The sequence below is a fragment of the Pristiophorus japonicus genome, chromosome 6 (assembly GCF_044704955.1).
Source record: "Pristiophorus japonicus isolate sPriJap1 chromosome 6, sPriJap1.hap1, whole genome shotgun sequence".
Lineage (NCBI taxonomy): Eukaryota > Metazoa > Chordata > Chondrichthyes > Pristiophoridae > Pristiophorus > Pristiophorus japonicus.
Genome location: NC_091982.1, coordinates 241,421,174 through 241,445,274, shown reverse-complemented (window position 1 = coordinate 241,445,274; position 24,101 = coordinate 241,421,174). Strand labels below are relative to the sequence as shown.

The window sequence follows — 24,101 nt, the reverse complement described above, 5'->3', positions numbered from 1 at the left end:
AGAGTTGAATATAACAGCATGAGAAATAGAAGCAGGAGCAGGCCATTCGGTCCTTCGAGCCTGCTCTGCCATTCAATAAAATTCTGCATGATCTTCTACCTCAACTCCAAGTTCCCACACTATCCCCATCGCCCTTGCTTTATTAGTATTCAAAAATTTATCGCTCTCTGTCTTGAATATACTCAACGAGTGAGCGTCCACAGTCCTCTGGGGTAGTGAATTTCGAAGATTCACAACCTTTTGAGAAAGAAATTCCTCCTTATCTCAGTCCGAAATGGTCGACCCTAATTCTGAGACTGTGATCCCTGGTTCTAGATTCTCCAGGTAGGGGAATCATCTTCCCAGCATCTACCCTGTCAAGCCCCTTAAAAATTTTATATTTTTCAATGAGATCACCTCTCATTCTCCTAAACTCTAGGGAATATAGGACTAATCTACTCAATCTTTCCTCATAGGACAATCCCCCCACTTCCCAGAAATCAGTCTATGTAGAGATACGGTTCCACAGCTAACCATCAATACCATACCTCAGTGTCTGCTCTTCATGTGCGAGTTTATACAGTGAGTATTGGCAGGCTATTGTGTCATGGAAGATATCACAGTCAAACTGGATCCTAACATCTATACATGCTTCCTTCCAGTAGGGATTGCTGGATAGAGATCATGGCCAATGATTCCCTCCCTAATGCAGATGGCTGAGCTCAACCACTATCCGAGTTATACCGATTACTCAGTGCAGACTCCTGGTCTGTATGGATCGCTCAATGCCTCCATCGTTTGGGACATTAGTAGAGCTTTTATTTTTACCGTCTTACAATAAAACCACCTGTCTGTAACTGGGGCAGCTTTATAAAGCCAAGGGAAGAGAAAAAAATACCAAAGCATTTTTGAAGCTCTGTACTATAATGGAAAGATAAGTATTATTCAATTGCAGACCATATTTCTGTATTGTGGGTGTGAAGAATCTGCTTTGAATGTTTGATGTAATATAAATCCCGATGCTTGAGCACAAAAATCTACGCTGACACTCCAGTGCAGTACTGATGGAGTGCTGCAATATTGGAGGTGTGGTCTTTTGGATGGGACATTAAACCGAGGCCCTGTCTGCTCTCTCAGGTGGATATAAAAGCTCCCATTGCCCTATTTTGAAGAAGAGCAGGGGAGCTATCCCCGGTATGCTGGCCAATATATATTACTCTATCAACACCACTAGAATAGCTTATCTGGTCAATTTCACATTGCTGTTTGTGGGAGCTTGCTGTGTGCAAATTGGCTGCCACGGTTCCTACATTACAGTGATGACACTTTAAAAAGTACTTTATTGGCTGCAAAGCACTTTGGGACGTCTGGTGGTCATGAAAGGCTCTATATAAGTCTAAGTCCTTCTTTTCTAGGTGCATTTCCCAAATATAATTTGTAACTAAACCATAAACGCAATCATTATTAGAATGCTTTTACTGGAAGTACTGAACTGAGGAAAACATCACTGAAGACAGTGATGGGGTGATGTCTTCCTCCAGTATCGGGACAGGGTGGAGGGTCCATTAATCTTCATGTAACCATCTGGAAGTTCTGGGTATAGACACTCGGTGCCCCAAATGGCAGCATTAAAATCCCTCAACTTGGTGAGAGCAACCTTTGAAAACAATGGTGGGTGTAGGGAGCAGCATTATAAAGTTTGAAAATGATACGAAACTTGGCAAAGTAATAGATAGTTATGAGGCTAGTTGTAGACTTCAGGATGTAGTAGACAGGACGGTGAAATGGGCAGAAGCAGAACATATGGAGTTCAATGCAGAGAAGTGTGAAGTGATGCACTTTGGGAAGACTAATATGGAAGTCAGCATACGAGAATTAAATAATGATTACGGTCATCAGTCAACCGAGGTCAATCACCTGCAGGTTCAAAGTAAAAGACGGTGGGGGCCCAGAACTGGAAATTCTAACAGAGCGTCGAAGTCATGCCTGGGACAACACATTGTTCAAAGTTGTCCATACGTGAAGGAAGACTGGGCATCTTGCGAAGGCATGCCGACTGAAGGGTAAACCAGCTTCCAAAGCTATGAGTCCAGTGTTCAAAGCTATGAGTAGAAATCCCAAGAGAATACATAGCATGGAAGAACAACAACAGGACGAGAAGATGTTAGAGTTACACGTCATCAGGAGCATGAGGTTAGTGGACAGTGATTCGGCAAGCATCAAAATCCACATAGATGTTGCGGGATTCAAGATACCAATGGAAATTGACACGGGTGCATCCGTGAATGTAGTAGCGGAGTCACTATATCGCAACAAATTGTGTGATTTTCAACTGGAGAAATCCAAGATAGAGCTGTGAGGCTACTCGGGAGAGAAAATTCCTATGGCAGGTCATATCACTGTACCGGTGAAATATAAAGTTCAATTTCAGAACTTGCCTCTAAGAGTAGTGAAAGGAGACAAGTCTGCCTTACTAGGAAGAAATTGGTTGAGTTCACTGAAGCTGGATTGGAGTAAGAATTTCTGTGTGGAAGCAAGATTTTCATCAACGGATGAAGTTAACAAGAAGTATCCGAAGGTGTTCTGCGAATCGGGCAGTCCGATCCAAGGCTTCAAGGCGAGTGTCAGGTTACAGAAGGATGCTAGATCGGTTTACTACAAGCTACGTTCCATACCATATGCACTCAAGGAGAAAGTTGAGCAAGAACTCAAAAGACTAGAGACTGAGAACATTATTTGTAAGATAGATCGATGTAATTGGGCTACACCCATTGTTGTTGTAGCTAAGTCCGATGGTAAGGTAAGATTGTGTGGTGATTATAAAGTAACCGTAAACCAGGTTCCAGAGGGTAATGTCCCCAATACATTGCCGAATATAGAAGATTTGTTCACAACACTGACAGGTGGTCATATCTTCTCAAAACTGGATCTTACGAATGCCTACTTACAGCTTGAACTAGACGAGGAGTCCAAGTCACGTTTGACTATAAATACTCATCTAGGCCTATATCAATTTAATAGGCTACCATTTGGAGTGTCTTCGCCCCTGCCATATTCCAAGGGGTGATGAACCAGATTTTGCAAATATTGAAGGGGTAGTATGTTATTTGGATGACATACTAATTTCAGCACCAAGTAGGCAAATTCATAATAACATATTGAATGAAGTCCTCAAACGGCTAGAGAAGCACAGAGTACGAGTGTCTGCTCGTAAGTGTGAGTTATTTAAAAACTCAGTGGAGTACTTAGGGTACAGTGTCGACAAAGATGGTTTACATCCAACCATGGAAAAGTTGGATGCAATTAGAAATGCACCCACTCCCAGGAATGTCACTGAACTTCATTCATTCTTGGGTCTTTTGAACTTTTATGCGAAGTTCTTACAAATTTGGCTACAGTATTACATCCACTAAATGAACTATTTAAAAAACAGGTACATTGGAAGTGGTCAAAAGAATGCGATACAGCATTCAAGAAGTGTAAAAGCAAATTGGTAGAGAGCACCATGTTAGTTCACTATGAAATATCTAAGGAGATTGAGCTAGCATGTGATGCCTCTCCGTATGGAGTTGGGACAGTGATCTCTCATGTATCACGTAGTGGGGAGGAGAGACCAATTGCTTTTGCTTCATGCACTCAGTGCCAGTGAGAGTAATTATGTGCAAATTGAAAGGGAAGCTTTGGCATTAATTTTTAGGGGCAAGAAATTTCACAAATACTTGTATGGTCGTAAGTTTACCATCGTTACGGACCATAAGCCCCTAACAGCAATCCTCCATCCAAAGTTCCCAGTTCCAACATTAGCTGCAGCCCGAATGCAGAGATGGGCTTTGATTTTGTCAGCATATACATATGGTATTGAATACAGACAATCAGCTGATCACAGTAATGCTGATGCAATGTCTAGATTGCCTTCCCCATCACATTTTACACCCGATAGGGAAGAAGTGTTTTATTTTTCATACATTGATGAACTGCCAGTCACAGCTGAAGAGATTGGTAGAGCAACCAAACATGACTCAGTGATGTCAAAGGTGTATGAGTATATTGCAAATGGATGGCCAAACCAGGTAACAGATAAAGATACACATCCATTCTTCATTCGTAGGAATGAATTATTAGTCAATAAAGATTGTATCATGTGGGGTGCAAGAGTGGTTATAACAAATAAATTCAGGTCCAAATTATTAGGCGACCTCCATGATCAGCACCTGGGAATGTGCTTGACCAAGAGTTTTGCACGCAGTTATTTATGGTGGCCAGGTCTTGATAAAGATATAGAGTACATCGTGAGTCAGCATACGACATGTCAATCGGTAAGCAAGCAATACCACCAGTACCATTACAGTCATGGAAATGGCCTCCCAGGGTGTGGCAAAGGCTACATATTAATTTTGCTGAGTTCGAAGGACAAAAATTGTTCATTGTGATTGATAGCCATTCAAAGTGGGTTGAGGTGTTTCCAATGTGGAAACTAACAACAAGTAAAACATTGGACATTTTGCGAAAATTATTTTCTTCATTTGGCCTCCCTGAAGAAATTGTTTCGGATAATGGACCACAATTTAGTTCAGAAGAATTTGCACAATTCACGAGCAAAAATGGTGTGAAATATTTCAAGGTTCCACCATACCACCCTGCTTTGAATGGTGCAGCAGAGCGCACTGTACAAATTGTAAAACATGCCCTCATAAAACAAATGTTAGATCCAAATCCAAGGAAACGACAGTTGTCATTGGATCACAATTTTTTGATTACATATCGACATACTCCTCATACAACTACAGGTAGAACACCAGCAGAGTTGTTTCTCAAACGACAGCCACGAACCAGATTCTCATTGTTAAAACCAAATTTGGCACAGTCCGTAGAAGAGACACAATTAAGACAGAAAGAGAATCATGATAGAGGTAGAGTAAAAGAGAGAAGTGTGAAATTAAACCAGAAAGTGAGCGTGAAGAACCATCACCATAAATGATTAAAGAGGTTCCCAGGAAAAGTGGTGAATATATGTGGTCCTCGCACATATTTGGTAAAGATGTGGACAGGTTAGGTTTGTTCACATTGATCATATTTTACCAACAGACATGGAAGGAGTTGAAGGTGGGAATGATTCAATTATTTCTGACACATCAGATAGTTTTGATACACCAGTATCAAATCCTAAATCCAATGTACTGGAAACAAATCCAGAATCAGAATGAAAGTCTGAGTCCGAGTCAGGAAAACAAAGAGCCTGAAATTAGAGTGAGTTCAAATGAAAATCAAGGAAATTCCGTGGAGGAAAACGTTCCTTAGGATGAACCTCGAATGAGTTTAGATTCAACACTATGTTTGGAAAATTCTGTTCAAGAGCGAAGGTATCCTCTACGAAACAGAAAACAAGTGGTAAAGTTAAATTTGTAAATATGGAAAAAATAAGCTTATATCCTGTGTTATGTATAAACATGAATGTTATATGATGTTTGTTATAATAACTTCTTCATTAAGGAGGTAGAAGTGTAATGTCTGTAAGCTTGTAATGTTTGTAGCACCACACTGTGGATGTGGAAGTATTGTGTACTGCAACTGCAGAGTTAATAATAAACAGAACTCGGCAGATTCCGGAGGCTTCCGAGAGAGCTGCCTGCCATGTAGGAAGCTGTGTGTGCCGTGCCCTGTGAATATATCACAGTGCTAGTTTGGATCTGAGTTATAATGGCGGCTACACACTGTTCTCTTGCCAAGGAAAATACATTTGTACAGAGATCCACTCACCTGCATCCAAATACTAGTTCAATATTAATGTTTACAAAAGGTGGACAGGACAGCCAGCTCTTTGCTAATAATAAGAAGCCAAATAGTTGGAACTTCTTGGAAGTTACTTAAGTTTGTTTTGGGGTTATTGCATTTACATTAAAGCTTGCCTGAAGCTAAGTATTTGACCACTTCCGCAAATTAATCTCACATTAATTGCCCAAATATGATTTAGTTTACTACATGGAACTCCATCGAATTATGGGGAAAGTGGGGGTATGGATATGGAACTGGCTCACAGATAGGAAGTAAAGTGTGCAGAGACTAACTTGATTGAATTACATAACAACATAAGAACATAAGAAATAGGAGCAGGAGAAGGCCATACAGCGCCTCGAGCCTGCTCTGACATTTAATACAATCATGGCTGATCTGATCATGGACTCAGGTCCATTTCCCTGCCGGTTTTCCATAACCCCTTATTACCTTATCGTTCAAGAAAATGTCTATTTCTGTTTTCAATTTATTCAATGTCCCAGCTTCCACAGCTCTCTGAGGCAACGAATTCCACAGATCCACAACCCACTGAGAGAAGACATTTCTGCTCATCTCAGTTTTAAATGGGCGGCCCCTTATTCTAAGATTATGCCCTCTAGCTCTAGTCTTCCCTATCAGCCGAAACATCCTCTCTGCATCCACCTTGTCAAGCCCCCTCATAATCTTATACGTTTCGATAAGATCACCTCTCATTCTTCTGAATTCCAATGAGTAGAGGTCCAACCTACTCAATCTTTGCTCATAAGTCAACCCCCTCATCTCTGGAATCAACCTTGTGAACGTTCTCTGAACTGCCTCCAAAGCAAGTATATCCTTTCATTAATATGGAAACCAAAACTGCACGCAGTATTCCAGGTGTCGCCTCACCAATATCCTGTACAACTGTAGCAAGACTTCCCTGCTTTTATACTCCATCCCCTTTGCAATAAAGGCCATGATTCCATTGGCCTTCCTGATCACTTGCTGTACCTGCATACTAACCTTTTGTGTTTCATGCACAAGTATCCCCAGGTCCCGCTGTACTGTAGCAACCTTTCTCCATTTAAATACTAACTTGCTCTTTGATTTTTTTCTTCCAAAGTGCATGACCTCACACTTTCCAACATTATACTGCATCTGCCAAATTTTTGCCCACTCACTTAGCCTGTCTATGTCCTTTTGCAGATTTTGTGTGTCCTCCTCACACATTGCTTTTCCTCCCATCTTTATATCATCGGCAAACTTGGCTACGTTACACTCAGTCCCTTCTTCCAAGTCGTTAATACAGATTGTAAATAGTTGGAGTCCCAGTACTGATCCCTGCGGCTTCCCACTGGTTACTGATTGCCAACCCAAGAATGAACCATTTATCCTTACTCTCTGTTTTCTGTTCATTAGCCAATCCTCTATCCATGCTAATATATTACCCCCAACTTCGTGATCTTTTATCTTGTGTAGTAACCTTTTATGTGGCACCTTGTCAAATGCCTTATGGAAGTCCAAATACTCTACATCCACTGGTTCCCCTTTATCCACCCTGTTCATTACATCCTCAAAGAATTCTAGCAAATTTATCAAACATGACTTGCCCTTCATAAATCCATGCTGACTCTGCCTGACTGAATTTTGCTTTTCCAAATGTCCTGCTACTGCTTCTTTAATAATAGACTCCAACATCTTCCCAACCACATTTGTTAGGCTAACTGGTCTGTGGTTTCCTGCATTTTGTTTGTCTCCTTTTTTAAATATCTCCTTAAATATACACCATTGTTCATCAACCGTCCTACACTTTAATCTATTTTCCCAGTCCGCTTTAGCCAACTCAGACTCATACCTTCATAGTCTCCTTTATTTAAACTTAGTACACTGGTTAGAGATCCAACTTTCTCACCCTCCATCTGAATTTGAAATTCAATCATGCTGTGATCACTCATTCCAAGGGTATCCTTTACTAGGAGATTGTTTATTAATCCTGTCTCATTACACAGGACCAGATCTAAGATAGCCTGCCCCCCGGTTGGTTCCGTTACATACTGCTCAAGGAACCCGTCCCTTATGCATTCTATGAACTCTTCCTCAAGGCTGCCCTGACTAATTTGATTTGTGCAATCAATATGGTGGTTAAAATAACCCATGATTATTGCTGTTCCCTTTTTACAAGCCTCCAATATTTCCGGGTTTATGCTCTGACCAACAGATTTGCTCCTGTTAGGGAGCCTATAGACTACACCCACCAATTACTTTTTTCCCTTATTATTCCTTATCTCCACCCAAAATGTTTCAACATCCTGATCCTTTGAGCATATATCATTTCTTACTATTGCAGTGATTCCATCCTTTATCAATAGAACTACCCCACCCACTTTTCCTTTCTGTCTGTCCTTTGAATTGTCAAATACCCCTGAATATCTCATTCCCAGTCGGGGTCATCTTGCGACCACGTCTCTGTAATGGCGATCAGATCATACCCATTTGTCTCAATTTCTGCCGTCAAACCTCTATTGTGTTACAAATGCTACATGCAATTAGACATAGTGCTTTTAAATTTGTTTTTTTACCCTTTTTTCCTGCTTGTTTCCTCTCTCCTTGAAATTCACTTTCTTTATTTTTGCCTTCTAGTTCCAGCTTTACTGCCCTCCCTACTAAATCTATTTTCAGGTTCCCATCCCTCTGCCAAGCTAGTTTAAACCCCAACTGCACTAGCAACCCCCCCCTACTACCACCGCCCCCCTGTCCCCCCCACCCCCCCGCGAGGATATTAGTCCCGGCTCTGTTGAGGTGCAACCCGTCCGGCTCGTGCAGGTCCCACCTCCCCCAGAAGAGGTCCCAATGCCTCAGGAAACTAAAGCCCTCCGCCTGCACCATCTCTCCAGCCACGTATTCATCTGCTCTATCCTCCTTTTCCTGTACTCACTAGCTCGTGGCACTGGGGATTCTTTGATGAGCCAACAGAGAAGGTGGATCAAGTAGTGCAGTAGATGATGTATATATGGACTTTCAGACTATAATTTTACAGGGCTTTGGTGAGACAACACCAGGGGTACTGTGCAGTTTTGGTCTCCATACATGCCTTAGAGGCGGTGCAATGAATGTTCACGAGGTTGATCCCTAGGATGAGAGGGTTGATCTTTGAGGAGAGATTGAGTAGATTGGGCCTATACTCTCTGGAGTTTAGAAGAATGAGAGGTGATCTCATTGAAACATAAGATTTTGAGGGAGGTTGACAGGGTAGATGCTGAGAGGTTGTTTCCTCCGGCTGAAGAGTTTAGAACTAGGTGGCATATTCTCAGGATAAGGGCTCAGCCATTTAAGACTGAGATAAGGAGAGATTTCTTCACTCAGAGGGTTGTAAATCTTTGTAATTCTCTACCCGAAAAGGGTGTGGATGTTGAGTCATTGAACATGTTCAAGGTTGGGATAGGTAGATGTTGGACTCTAGGAAAATCAAAGGATATGGGGATCAGGCAGGAAATTGTTGAGGTCGAAGGTCAGCCATGATCTTATTGAATGGCAGAGCAGGCTCACAAGGGCCGTATGGCCTACTCCTAATCCTAATTCTTATATTCTTATGTTCATTTGACAAACTACCACAAATGAGGCTTGTTAAGAAGAAGGAAGCCCATGGAATTAAGGGAAAAGTGCTGGAATGAATATAGAATTGACTCAGTGATAGGAGGCAGGGATTAGTAGTGGATCAATGTTTTTTTTTCAAATCGGGAGATGATTTGCAGTGGTGTTCTCCAAGGATCACTTTTGGGTCCATTAATCTTATTAACTTTTTGTAAAATGACCGAAACTTGGGTGTAGGGAGCAGCATTATAAAGTTTGAAAATGATACGAAACTTGGCAAAGTAATAGATAGTTATGAGGCTAGTTGTAGACTTCAGGATGTAGTAGACAGGACGGTGAAATGGGCAGAAGCAGAACATATGGAGTTCAATGCAGAGTAGTGTGAAGTGATGCACTTTGGGAAGACTAATATGGAAGTCAGCATACGAAAATAACACAATTTTCAAAAGTGTAGATGAGTGTCCACAAACACAAATCCTTAAAGGTGGCAGGGCAAGTTCATAAGGTGGTTAATAAGCATATGGGTTAATTGGGTTTATAAACAGAGGCATAGAATATAAAATCAAAGAGATAATGCTAGAACTTTTATGAGGTAACAGAGAGAGCAGACAATGATAAAGCAGTAGATGAAATTTATCTAGCTTTTCAAAAGGTCTTCGACCACGTATCCATAATAGACTGATGAACTAGGGCAGAGAATGCGGAGTCTGGGGACAAATAGCAGAATTGATAAGAACATAAGAAATAGGAACAGGAGTAGGCCATACGGCCCCTCGAGCCTGCTCTGTCATTCAATAAATCATGGCTTATCTGATCATGGACTCAGGTCCACTTCCCTGCCCACTCCCCATAACCCCTTATCCCTTATCGATTAAGAAACTGTCTATTTCTGTCTTAAATTCATTCAATGTCCCAGCTTCCACAGTTCTCTGAGGCAGCGAATTCCACAGATTCACAACTCTCTGAGAGAAGAAATTTCTCCTCATCTCTGTTTTAAATGGACGGCCCCTTATTCTAAGATCGTATCCTCTAGTGCGAGTCTCCCCCATTAGTGGAAACATCCTCTCTGCATCCACCTTTCAAGCCCTCTCATAATCTTATATGTTTCGATAAGATCACCTCTCATTCTTCTGAATTCCAATGAGGAGAGGCCCAGCCTACTCAACCTTTCCTCATAAGTCAACCCCTTCATCCCCGGAATCAACCTAGTGAACCTTCTCTGACTGCCTCCAAAGCAAGTATTTCCTACATAAATATGGAAACCAAAACTGCATGCAGTATTCCAGGTGTGGCCTCACCAATACCTTATATAACTGTAGTAAGACTTCCCTGCTTTTATACTCCATCTCCTTTGCAATAAAGGCAAAGATACCACTGGCCTTCCTGATCACTTACTGTACCTGCATACTAACCTTTTGTGTTTCATGCACAAGTACCCCCAGGTCCCGCTGTACTGTGGCACTTTGCAATCTTTCTCCTTTAAATAATAATTTGCTCTTTGATTTTTTTTCTGCCAAAGCGCATGACCTCACACTTTCCAACATTATACTCCATTATAGTTAGCTAAAGTGGATAGTGGTGTTCAGTGTTAGGACCATTGTTTTTCACAATTTGCATGAACAATTTAGACTTTGGAATCAAAAACACAATTTCTAAGTTTGCAGATGACACCAAATTAGGAGGTGGGGAGGGCTGCATCAAATTAGAGGAGGACATTAATAAACTTGCAGAATGGGCATATAATTGGCAAATGAAGTTCAACACAGTTAAATGTGAGATATTACATTTTGGGAGGAAGAATAGGGAGGTCACTTATACTTGGAGGGTGCGAGTCTAGGTGGGGTAGAGGCACAAAAGGATTCGGAGTACAAATACACAAATCACTAAAAGTTGCAGTACAGGTTAGCAAGTCGATTAAAAAAGCAAACCAAGCACTGGGGTTTATTTCCAAAGGTATAGAATTGAAAAGTAGGGAAGTTATGCTAAACCTGTATTGAACCTCGGTTAGACCACACTTAGTATATTGCATGAAGTTCTGGTCGCCACATTATAAAAAGGAGATAGAGGCACTGGAGAGGTTGCAGAGAAGATTTACAAGGATGATACCAGAAATGCGAGGGTATACATATCAGGAAAGGATGAACAGGCTGGGTCTCTTTCTCTTGAAAAAAGGCTGAGGGGTGGCCAAATGGAGGTCTTTAAAATTATGAAAGGTTTTAATAGAGTGGATACAGACAGAATGTTTCCACTTGTGGGGAAGAACATAACTAGAGGCCATCAATAGATAGTTACCAAGAAATCCAATAGGAAATTCAGAAGAAACTTCTTTACCCAAAGAATGGTGAGAATGTGGAATTCGCTACCACAGGGATTGGTTGAAGCGAATAGTATCGATGCATTTAAGGGGAGACTGGACAAGCATATGAGGGAGAAGGAATAGAAGGTTATGCTAATAGAGTTAGATGAGGAAAGATGGGAAGAGGCTCGAGTGGAGCATAAACAGAGGCATGGACTGGTTGGGCCAAATGACCTGTTTCTGTGCCATATATCCTTTGTAACTTTATAAATCACGGGTTAAAGCTGATGATCTGAATCACATTGGAATACCAGCTGCCCCTGACTTTATTCCAGTGCTGTTACATTCAAACCTGATTATATTCAGAAGTGTTTAGGTAACAAATTGATTGTAACAGAATTCCAATTTATTAGATCGCAGTAATCCATTCCTTTGCAAAGTTCCCCCCAAAAAAGCTTGAGTTCTATGCTGCACAGATTAAACCGTTTCATTGGTTAACTTGTACGGGTGTATTAAATTGCACAAATTATTTTTCTTTATCATGTGCTCAAGTGCTGAAATGGAGCTTGAATTCATGAGTTTCTGACTTGAAGGCAAGAGTCCTGATATTAAGCTAAGTTCACACTTCTGCATTACCTTTGCCAGTAAGAAATTGCTATCAGGTTTGATTAAATACACATGAAAGCCATATGTTACTGGAAAGGAGTTAGAAAAGCATTAGTCACATCTTTTAAGATTCATTGAAGCGAACATACAGTTGATGGAACAACTCATGCTGCAGAGAGAGCTTCCCCTGGTGCGTTGGAATGCAGAAAAATATGGCGAATTTACTGAGGCTGTTGAGGCATCTGGTGGTTGACCTGTAATTGTTGTCTTCCGAGAGATGTGACAAAGAAAGGGGACTTTTGTTTTTTTAACTTTTGGTTAAAATTAAGGGTAATTGTAACATTGGGCGATTTTGAATTAGCTGCCATGCACCATTTTCCACTCGGCTGCAGGTGGTAGAAGGGGAAATCGATGTATAATGGTCGCCCAATTCGATATTGCCCATCATCACCCAAAGTCAAAATTATCCCCACTAGTTATGATCAATCCCATTTCCGAGCAGGTACAAATCTCAGAGATTTAACAGATTTTAAGCAAATTCAGGGGCAGGGAAAGGGGGAGGAGAAGAACTAAAGGGAAGTTCTGAGATAGGGTGGAAGGCAGCAGATATTAAATTACAAAAGGAATGATAGTGCAAAGTAAAAGGAGATGGTAATGGGACGAATAAAGAAATGAAAGATGAGTTTCGAAGAGGTGTAAATGGGAATGGCAGAATCATCAACAACTGCTACCTGAAAAAATAAAGGCAGAGGTAATGGACTGAAATTGTTGAACTCGATGTTGAGTCCAGAAGGCTGTAAAGTGCCAAATCGAAAGGGGTGCTGTTCCTCGAGCTTACATTGAGTTTCAGTGGAACAGTGTAAGAGGCCAAGGACAGAGAGGTCAGAGTGGGAGTGGAGCAGAGAATTAAAGTGACAGCTGTCCGGAAGCTCGGGGTCATACTTATAGACTGAACGGAGGTGTTCCACAAAGGAAACCTGAAACGTTAAATCTGGGGCCAAAATTGCCCCGCGCTCCATCCAGGAGTGGTAACCTTCCGGGCCCAGGTCAGGTGTCGCCTGGGCTTGAAGTACCACTCCCAGCAGAGAATTTCCCATTGTGCCCCTCAAACAGGGTGGAGTGCTGTTTCAGGCACTCTGTGTCATTTCAGGGTGCTCCCAAGGCGTCAGCACTACACTGAAGAGGTCAGCGTTACACGGATGCTCTGCCTAGCACTGACGCATGCCCCTCCCCTTCAGTTAAAGGCGAGGGCCGCTGCAGACTCTGCAGGTCCTTTGGTGACCACCACTGGGCCAGCAGGGACAATCTTGAGCAGGCCAATGGTCCGGCACCCAAAGAGGAGTGCCGCGCTGCATGATGGTGGCCCGGTCGAGATGAGTGTCGCCATTGTTGGGCTGATGGAAGAGTCGGCCGACAAAAAAAAATGGTGGACCGGGGTGCACATGGCTTCCCCCTTAAGGGGAACCCCGGGTGGGTGTAAGTGGCCCACACCAGCCCCGCGTCCCGTGGAGCAATTTCCCCCATGGGGCGCAAACGGGTCAGCACTGGGCGATGAGGCATTGGCGCATACTGTGACGCGTCATCGCCAGTAAATCACGGGGAGCAGCGCAAACTTCAAATCGTCCCCAAAATCTCGGGCACAATTTCGCCCCGGGTGCAACCGCCGCCTGCCCCCTGGCCTAAAAGACAATTGTGCCCCGTTAGCGCCTACCAGCAAGAAAGGGGCAATTTTGGCCCCAGATGCTGTCTGACCCGCTGAGTATGTCCGGAATTTTCTGTTTTTATTTCAGATTTCCAGAATCCACAGTATCGAACTGCTGCACAGGTGTAAATCTCATTCATTGCTAAAAGTATCAATTGATCCAGAATCAATTACTCGTTCTGTTTGAAAAATAAATCTTCAGCTCCGAAATTTGCTCCAGTGCTGTGAATTTTGCCTTTCTGTTTTGTGCTGGCTCTCTGGCTCGCTTATCGTTGCCATATCGGGTAGATTGAATTAGAACTCTCAGACCTTCCCAGGATGGGGACACATATCAGACAGGACGGAGGGCCCCTCTCCATCCATTCATGTTGGAAATTCCGCAAGATCCGCTCCCTGCCCCTACTCAAAAAGAAATTCAATATTTGGGGCAGTTGCACTAAGCTTTGCGCCAGGAACATGGATCCGTTTGAACCACCCCCATAGCTTTAACATTTAATCCCCAAAAACTGCAGTTCCTGCCGAAATGTCTACTCCATCTGTGGCAAAGAGTTGTCGTGTCATACAGACTCCCTGGGCAGACTGCATTACCTGAACTGTAGCCCTCAAACTTGGGACCGAATCCCAGGTTAATTCTGGTGAGCTGTAGTGAGTTGTGTGTGGGAGGCAGATGCTTTGCGTACACTGGGTCCTCCAGACATTCCCCTGCCCTCACCTTGTTGGTGTAATTTGATTATTCTAGTACTTTAGTCATTCATTAGAACCGACTCACCACGACTTGGTATCAAGGCTAAGCAGTTGTTGAAACTCTTTAGAAAATTAAGGACTCACGAAAAGTAAATTCTGTGGCACTTCAATTGAAAAGTTTGTGCAAATCCCTGAATTTTTGATATGTGATTTTTATTCTCTCCCGAGTAAGTCAATTCATTTCATTAAGACATTCACACATACATTCATATGCATGCACACACGCACGCATACATACACACACACACACACACACACACTCAGATACACACACATACATACACACACTCAGCCATACACACACATACACACACATACATATGCATAGACACTCATATACATACACACACGTGCATATATGCACATCATCATCTTCATAGGCATTCCCTCGAAATCGAGGAAGACTTGCTTCCACTCTAAAAGAGCGTTCTTAGGTTACTGAACAGTCCAATACAGGAACCACAGTCTCTGTCACAGGTGGGACAGACAGTCGTTGAAGGAAAGAATGGGTGGGACTGGTTTGCCGCACGCTCCTTCCACTGCCTGTGCCTGTTTTCTGCATGCTCTCGGCGACAAGACTTGAGGTGCTCAGCGCCCTCCCGGATGCACCTCCTCCACCTAGGGTGGTCTTTGGCCAGTGACTCCCAGGTATCGGCGCGGATGTTGCATTTTCATCATCATAGGCAGTCCCTCGGAATCGAGGAAGACTTGCTTCCACTCCTGAAGTGAGTTCTTTGGATGGCTGACCAGTCCAATATGAGAGCCACAGACTCTGTCACAGGTGGGACAGATAGTCATTGAGGGAAGGGGTACATAGGACTGGTTGGCCACATGCTCTTTCTGCTGCCTGTGTTTGATTTCTGCATGCTCTCAGCGTTGAGACGCGAAGTGCTCAGCGCCCTCCCGAATGCACTTTCTCCACTTAGGGCGGTCTTTAGCCAGGGACTCCCAGGTGTCAGTGGGGATGTCGCACTTTATCAGGGAGGCTTTGAGGGTGTAACGTTTCAGCTGCCCACCTTTGGCACGTTTGCCGTGAAGGAGCTCCGCATAAAGCACTTGCTTTAGGAGTCTCGTGTCTGGCATACGAACTAGGTGGCCTGCCCAGCGGAGCTGATCGAGTGTGGTCAGTGCTTCAATGCTGGGGATGTTAGCCTGGACAAGGACACTGATGTTGGTGTACCTAGGGTACACCAACATCAGCGTCCTCCCAGGGGATTTGTAGGATCTTGCGGAGACATCGTTGATGATATGTCTCCAGCGACTTGAGGTGTCTGCTGTTCATGGTTGATGCCTCTGAGCCATACAGGAGGGCGGGTATTACTACAGCCCTGTAGACCATGAGCTTGATGGTAGATTTGAGGGCCTGGTCTTCAAACACTCTTTTTCTCAGGCAGCCGAAGGCTTGCTGGTGCACTGGAGGCGGTGTTGAATCTCCTCATCAATGTCTGTTTTTGTTGATAAGAGGCTCCCGAGGTATGGGAAATGGCCCACGTTGTCGAGGGCCGCGCCGTGGAACTTGATGACTGGGTGGCAGTGCTGTGCGGTGAGGACAGGCTGGTGGAGGACCTTTGTCTTACAGATGTTTAGCGTAAAGCCCATACTTTCGTATGCCTCAGTAAATACGCCGACCATATCCGATTCAGCCTCAGAATGTGCCCAGGATGCAGACGTTGTCCGCGTACTGTAGCTCAACGATCGAGGTTGGTGTGATCTTGGACCTGGCCTGGAGGTGGCGAAGGTTAAACAGTTTCCCACTGTTTCTGTAGTTTAATTCCACTCCAGCGGGGAGCTTGTTGACTGTGAGGTGGAGCATGACAGCGAGGAAGATTTAGAAGAGGGTTGGAGCGAATACGCAGCCCTGTTTGACCACAGTCCGGAAGTGGATTGGGTCTGCAATGGATCCGTTAGTAAGGATCATGACATGCATGTTGTCGCTAGAGTCCTCCTCAACCGTCTTCTCCCTGTGGCCAAGGAACTCCTCCCAGAGTCACAGCGCAGATTTCGTCACCTACGGGGCAAAACGGACATGATCTTTGCAGCGCGACAGCTGCAGAAAAAATGCAGGGAGCAGTGCCAACCCTTATACATGGCCTTTTTCGACCTTACAAAGGCCTTTGACACTGTCAACTGCAAGGGTCCATGGAGCGTCCTCCTCCATTTCGGATGCCCCCAAAAGTTTGTTGCATTTTATCAAGGAGGCTTTGAGGGTGTTCTTGAAACGTTTCCTCTGCCCACCTTGGACTCGCTTGCTGTGTAGGATTTCTGAGTAGAACTCTTGCTTTGGGAGTCTTGCATCAGGCATGTAGACAATGTGGCCTGTCCAATTGAGCTGGTCGAGTGTGGTCAATGCTTCGATGCTGAGGATGTTGGCCTAATCGAGGACGCTAACATTGATGCATCCTCCCAGGGGATTTGCAGGATCTTACGGTGACATTGTTGGTGGTTTTTCTCCAGCAATTTGAGGTGTCTACTGTATATGGTCCGCATCTCTGAGCCATACAGGAGGGCAGGTATCATTACAGCCCTGTAGACCATGAGCTTGGTGGCAGATTTGATACATACACACTCAGACATACACATACATACATACACACACATACATACACACACACATAAACATACATATAAATGCATACACACACTCAGACACATACACACACACACTCATATACATACACACATGCGTGCATACATACACACATACTCAGACATACACACATATAAGGTGATTGGCAAAGGTGATGTAACGCAGCGAGTGGTTGGGTTCTGGAAGGCCTTGCCTGAAAGGGTGGTGGAGGCAGACTCTTTGGCAGAATGTTTCATCGCCAGAGCTTTCACACAAGCACCAAGACGTAGCTTGGTTGGCGGTGAGAAGGGCCCTACCTGTCAGATCCTTCATGCACAGCCAGGGTTTCAGAGACACGGCACTCTGCTGCCGAGTCGGCTGTGGTGCGGACGAGACTGTCATCCATCTCCTTCGGGATTGCCGCTTTGCAAGGCAGGTCTAGAAGGAGATGCAGTATGCAGTGGTTGCTGTCGAGGTTCATCCCAAGAAACTCTGTAACACAAGACTCTGTGCTCTACAGACTGTTCCCAGGGACGCACACCAAGACAGACATCATCTGCTGTTGGAGAGCCATCAACTCAGTGAAAGACGCACTTTGGTCTTCCCGAAACTTGCTGGTCTTCCAGAGCAAGGAGATGTCCATGGATGAGTGTTGCAGACTGGCGAAATTCAAGGCCCAGGGTACGTGTTGAGGGACGCACTAAAGGTTGGTGCAGTCGCCGCAAAGGCATGATGGGGAAGAGCCACAGTTTAAGGCCCTTCCGCCACGGTAAACCCAAGGGATGGAATCAGACCCCCCTCGGGCTGTCCTTGTTAATCTGCTCGTATACATAGAGCACCATATACTGAAAACACCTGTGTTGTGCCATGTAGAATGAAAGTCTCTGCACTCTTTAGTAACTTGTAAAGAAATGTAAATGTATTCTCATCTGTTCCGTGTACTGCTTTCATCTGCATAGTGCTACATGTAACGTGAATCGTGAACGGTATTGAAATGTATCCTGGAATGTAATGTAAACCTGTTCTTATCTGCTCCATGTAATACCCTTATTTGCATAGTACTACATGTAAAGTGATTTACGGATTGTACTAAACTGTACCTTGAAATGAAATGCATTGTATGGAACTGCTGTCAGCATCCAAACGAATTGTATGGAATTGCTGACCGCAAGGTACTGAACTATTTTCCAATGTATTGTGAAAATTTTATATGAATAAAGTATATTTTTGAAAAATAAAATCTCACCTTTCAAAATGGAGTTGGATAAGTGTCTGAAGGGAAACAGTTGCAGGTCCATGGGGAAAGGGCAGAGGGCAAGTCCGCAAGGCTCGACTGACTGAATGGCCTTCTTCCGTGCTGTAACCATTCTATGATTCTATACACACACACACAAATGTACATACACATACACACCTGCACATCATCATCATCATAGGTGGTCCCTTGGAACGAGGATGACTTGCTTCCACGCCAAAAAGAGGATGAGTTCACAGGTGTTTCAATGAAGGACCCGAACTACATCTTGAAGGGTGGAAGATGCCTGTGCTTGGATTTTTTTAACGTGTGGTGGCCGTTGCATACCAGCCACCACACGGGCTTGACAGAGCTAGGTCTTGGTCCAGTGGCAAGGATTACCCAAGACGAATGGAGACCAGCTCTTCTGCACGGGCCTAGTGCGCACACGTATCGCAGTGTGGGCTGACCTGTGCTGCCCCTGGGCCCCTGGCCCAGAACTCGCGCCTCCCCTGGGCCCCAATCACGTCCCTCTGCAATCTCTTGCTACTCCTTCGCCCCGACCTCGCCGCTCCATGCTCTAATCACCAACCTGGATCTTGATGACATCACTCTTCGCTGCCGTCACCCTCCTGCACCAGTTCGCGCTTCACCTTGAAGTGGCATGCCTCCACGCTGTCCATGGCCGCCGTTCGCCGCTCCTTTTATGGCCCCGACCTGCCGCTGATGGTCTCTCGCAGGTCGGGGCCTCCACGCACATATAAACACATTCACACTCATACATACACACACTCACACACACCTTCTAGTATTAACAGCATGTTGCCTGCTGTACTCACCCGTGCGTGTTGCATACAATGCGATCAAAGTGATGACTACAATGAGCAGCAAAACCACAATGGTGGTTAATCCAATTTCCAGAGAGGTCCATGATTTCCACGACTTCTTCGATTTTGGCGGGTTCCTTTCAACCATATCCATTTGGCTTTCAGACTTGCCCATAACAACAATCTGAGGAGCAAATTCACAGCCCAGCGTTAGACCGAGAAACGCTATATTAAGCTATATCCATAGCACAACGTTACACTAAGGATCGATATATTAAACCTTTTACATGTACCACCAAATAACTCACATGAATGATCATATACAGAATCATTTCAAAGAGAGCCTGGAAGTCAGTGCTCCCGCGACGAAAGACCCCCCTCCCCCCAAAAATAAACATGTTTTGGTTTTGAGATGGTTACAGTACTAGGAAAGTTGAAATAGAATGTATAATTTGCCAAGTTTAGAACTATTTGTGTTCGACTCAGTTCGCAGGCACGAACCTAAACTCACTGCGAATCCAGCTTGAGACTTAAAAGATCCGCTAGTGACCATTGTTCTTCTCATCCAACAAACAGGAACTTTGCAATTCATAATGTCCCTTATCAGATTACTCTATAAATAGCGTTAAAAATATACAGTAACATCTTAGCTAAAAAAATACACCTTATTTTGAAATTGAAATTGAAAATTAAACAAAAAACCATATTCGGCCTAGGACCTAAACCATCTGAAATAAGTAATTTAATTCAAGTTATAATATATTTATGTCCCATATTTTGTACAAAATAATCCCTGATCTCATCGAATCGCAAAGAATCTCTCTCCGATTAACGTTTTAGTAAATTGGGCTCATGGGTTCCAGTCCTGCGAGGTTAAATAAACCTAAACGAAAGTTTGCAGCAAACGTGTAGCCTGTAAAATTTCAGGAATTGGGAATGCCAGTCTGTCGAAGGCATGGAAGTGTCTCATATCGTGTACTTACACCGCACAGAGAATCAGCTGTGAGAAGAGTTGAGTCCAGCGAAGGGCAACTCGTTCCTCAACTAATTGGGCTTCATCTCCAGCTCAAGGGATCGAGAGGGAGAATAAAGTAGTCATTAAGATTTTTTTTTAATGTGTTGTTGTACCCAGAGCGGGGTTAAAGATCGGTCAGTGTTGGCGCCGTGACGTGCCTGGTCAGCGTTTCAATAGCATTGCAGCAACTTGCGTAAAGTGAGCCGGGGGCGCAAAAGACGAGTCAGTGCCAGTTCAACTCGTGCGGCGAGAAGCAAGTTGAGGGGAAATCACCGAACCAGCTCGGGGGAACTGTGAAAAAGAATAGACCGGAAAATCACTTTACTTCAAATAGCAGTCACGTATGGAATGAGAAGAAATGGAGCTGGAATTACTGACACGAATAAACTTTGAATATGACACTGAGGGGAAAGGATACGTGTCAGGAAATTGATGGATTATTACGGCTGATTTTACAGGGCCGTTTATCAGTCTGAGTCTAACCGACAGAAATAACATTTTAAGGAGCCCCATTGCGAAAACTTTACTCCGGGTCCCCTTGGTTCTAACCCCAATCGATTAAATGTAATTGAAATTTATATATTTGTGCCACTAACTGCTATTGGTTGGACAGAACTGCCAGACCTACAGGGAGGCAATTATTTATTTTGGTGGAAGAATCTGTGATATAATTAGCGTGTTTTATCCTACATTCTATACATAAATTAAAGAGCGGGGCACATCTACTCCATGCAATACGGTAGCGACCTTATCCTACTTTTGCAATCTTCCCTGAGGGAATACAAGTTTTAGATTCGGCGAACTGCCTCCTCGGCTTACAAGAGCGAGCAGAGATCTCTTATACACGTGTTCTTTCCTTGTTTTAGTTATAATTCGCGCGTCCAGGTCACCCTTATCCCGGCAAAGGCGGAGGGTGGTAATGGACGTGGGTTTGATCCCAGCATCCAGTAAGACCGCCAGAGATCTGGCAAAGATTTCCCGACCAGGAGATCGCACGGGGTTGGGGGAGATCGCTGCTCACCGACTCCCAACCTGATCTGATGGAAATTGCCAGCGGTCAAACTGCCCGCCGCGCTGCTCAATTTCATGGCGTGGTTGTGTCAATTTCAGATCAATTGCAGAGACACATAGAGAGAGAGAGGCAGACAGAGATAATTGCACCGTGTACACCAACAAGTTGAAGCAGAAGGCGTCGAGAAAAGATTAGTAAGGCTTAGGTGAGGATAAGCTTCAGAGAGCGCAGAGTGCAAAGGCTGGCTTCTCCCGACGTGTGGTCGATTTGTAGACATGCCTTTTTACACTGACGCTCAGGCTTTCGCCTTCCTGGGCTCGCCAATGAAGCCACGTCGAGCGGCCGGCTGGTCAATCGTCCGCTGAAGGTGGACTTTGCACCGGGAAGGACTGGGCCACCTCGCCAGTAAAGGTCCAGACTTCAAAGGGCTCTCCTTTAAAGGGGAACTTTACATCGCCTCACGCCCCACCACCCGCCTCTCCTCAACTTCTGATATATATATATAACACAATTGTCATCAGTTAACATGTCTGTAGAAAATCAGTTAGAGAGGGGTTGCAATTGAAAGACTTTCGCGACCACCGGACCTGCCAAAACGCTGTACAGCCAATGAAGTACTTTTTCAAGTGTAGTCACTGTTGTAATGTAGAAAATGCAGCTGCTGCAGCTAATTTGTGCAGAGCAAGCTCCCATAAACAGCAATGTTTTAATGATGTTGAGTGAGGGATAAATATTGGGCAGGCACCGGGGATAACTCCCCTGCTCTTCTTCGAAATAGTGCCAGGGGATCTTTTACATTCATCTGAGAGGGCGGACAGGGCCTCGGTTTAACGTCTCAACCGAAAGGCAGCATCTCCAACAGTGCAGCGCTCCCTCGGCACTGCACTGTCAGCCTAGATGGTTGTGCTCAAACCTCTGGAGTGGGACTTGAACCAATAACCTTTTGACTAGATGCTGACACACTGGGTCATGGCTTTTCTATCCAGCGTGAAGTCAGCACTAGTTGAATAAGCGTGGGTTGTGATGTTGATACACAGGTTCGGGACTCTGAACCCCACTTCAGTACAAGGTTCCGTTCATGTCACTTTCCGCCTATGCGTACGAATGTATTGTAAACATAATCAAGATGCTTAGCAAACTGTTATATATTAATGTCATCCTTGCCAAACGGTAATAGATTAACGCTGCACTTTGATTGTACTTTGCATGCTAATTAAAAATCTAATCATTATTACATATTTAGTACATATTCTATATATATTGGATGTGCAACAAGTCTTCACAGAAATGTTAATGTACTGGAGTCTTTGAAAACAAATGTCACAGCTCAGATTTAAGATATATTTATTATTAATTTAGATCCTTTTTAAAATGTACACAGAATTACTCTGTCCCCTTCATTAAGACAAACACGCAGAACTTACCAGGTATCGATTGTGTGGCTTGCGCCAGTGTCATTGGATATCACTGACCAATCGGACCCATGACATAGGTAATAGCAGGCATGGTGATCTTCCCCAGGTGATACTATCAGTCCCCAAATCCCAACCAGATATAAAGAAGCGTTTCAGATACCACCATTAAACCTTAGTTCAGACCTTCTCTTTCTCTCTCTCGCTCTCTGCTCTATGGCCACATCGGAGCTTGCGACCGTCCAGTACTTGTCAAACGAAATGTATTTCCCACGGGCAATGTAACACTATTTCCCCAGCATTGCCTCATACTGAATGTGGTTAATATGATCGTGGAATCGTAAAGGAAAGGAGGAGGAGGGAGGGGGAGGGAGGAGGGGGAGGAGGAAGAGGAGGGTGGTCTGCCTTCCAGAATCCGAGGGCAGCACGTAAGTTCCTTTGGTAAGTGAATGACCTGAAGATTTCAATTCGTGAAGGTCGAGCCGTGATCCAAACGTGCTGTCTCCATCGTTGGTAAAATGCCGATTTGCAGTCTGCTATCTAGGTATGCAGTGAAGGCTGTGAAGAGTCCTCTGACAGTAATGCACACTACCTAATTTGCATCTGCGAATAATCTCTCTCTCACTCGCTCTCTCGTCCTTGCTTGTGTTTTCGAACACATTATTCGATAAAGGGGGTCAACTAATCATGAATTAAGTGGGGAATGGTTGGGGGCAGGAGCCCGCTGATTTCAATTTATGGCAGACACTTCATGCCATTGGCAAAGGTGGAACGTACGTAGAGTCACATTTCCCAGCACTTGCTTTTCTCACTGGTTGTGGAGCACATATTTTACAGGAACACAGCATCGGGAGGGCAGGGAAAGACGAGCTGCTCTGCCAAGCCTGCCCTACACCTCATGATGGCTGGAGCATCATGAGTAGACGCTCCACCACCCGTTTCCCCTCAGCCATGTCATCTCCCGGGAGAGGCCAAAAAAAAGGGGGCAATAAGGTGGGGGGGGGGGGGATTTTGGAATATTCCTCTCCAACCCCATCAAGCAATTAAAACCAGTCCAGGAGATCATATAACAAATATGAGCAGGAGTAGGCCATTTGTCCCTTCGAGTCTGCTCCGCCATTTAATAAGATCATAGCTGATCTGATCTTGGGCTCAGTTCCACTTCCCTGCCCACTCCCCATAACCCTTCACTCTCTTATCATTCAAAAATCTGTCTATCTCCACCTCAATGACCCAGCTTTCACAGCTCTCTGGGGCAGATAATTCCACAGATTTATGATCATCTGAGAGAATAAATTCCTCCTCATCTCAGTTCTAAATGGGCGACCCCTTATTCTTAAACTATGCAGGCTCGAAGGGCCGAATG

At 44.2% G+C, this 24,101-nt stretch overlaps 1 protein-coding gene across 3 annotated transcripts in view; it reads right to left on the bottom strand.

Annotated features, from left to right (window-relative positions):
• Window positions 1–23,331, bottom strand: part of LOC139266011 (neprilysin-like) — a 277,737-nt gene extending 254,406 nt beyond the window's left edge. For 2 of the 3 annotated variants that reach the window (XM_070883753.1, XM_070883755.1), the window contains exons 1-2: window positions 22,748–23,331; window positions 19,309–19,480 (exon numbers count right to left, since the gene is read on the bottom strand). In XM_070883753.1, the coding sequence (XP_070739854.1) occupies window positions 19,309–19,471 (163 nt within the window). In that variant the 5' untranslated portion in view covers window positions 19,472–19,480; window positions 22,748–23,331. Of the gene's footprint in view, window positions 1–19,308; window positions 19,481–20,279; window positions 20,488–22,747 lie in introns of those variants that run through there. The other variant, XM_070883754.1, reaches the window with a different exon arrangement.
• Between the last annotated feature and the right edge of the window lie 770 nt (window positions 23,332–24,101).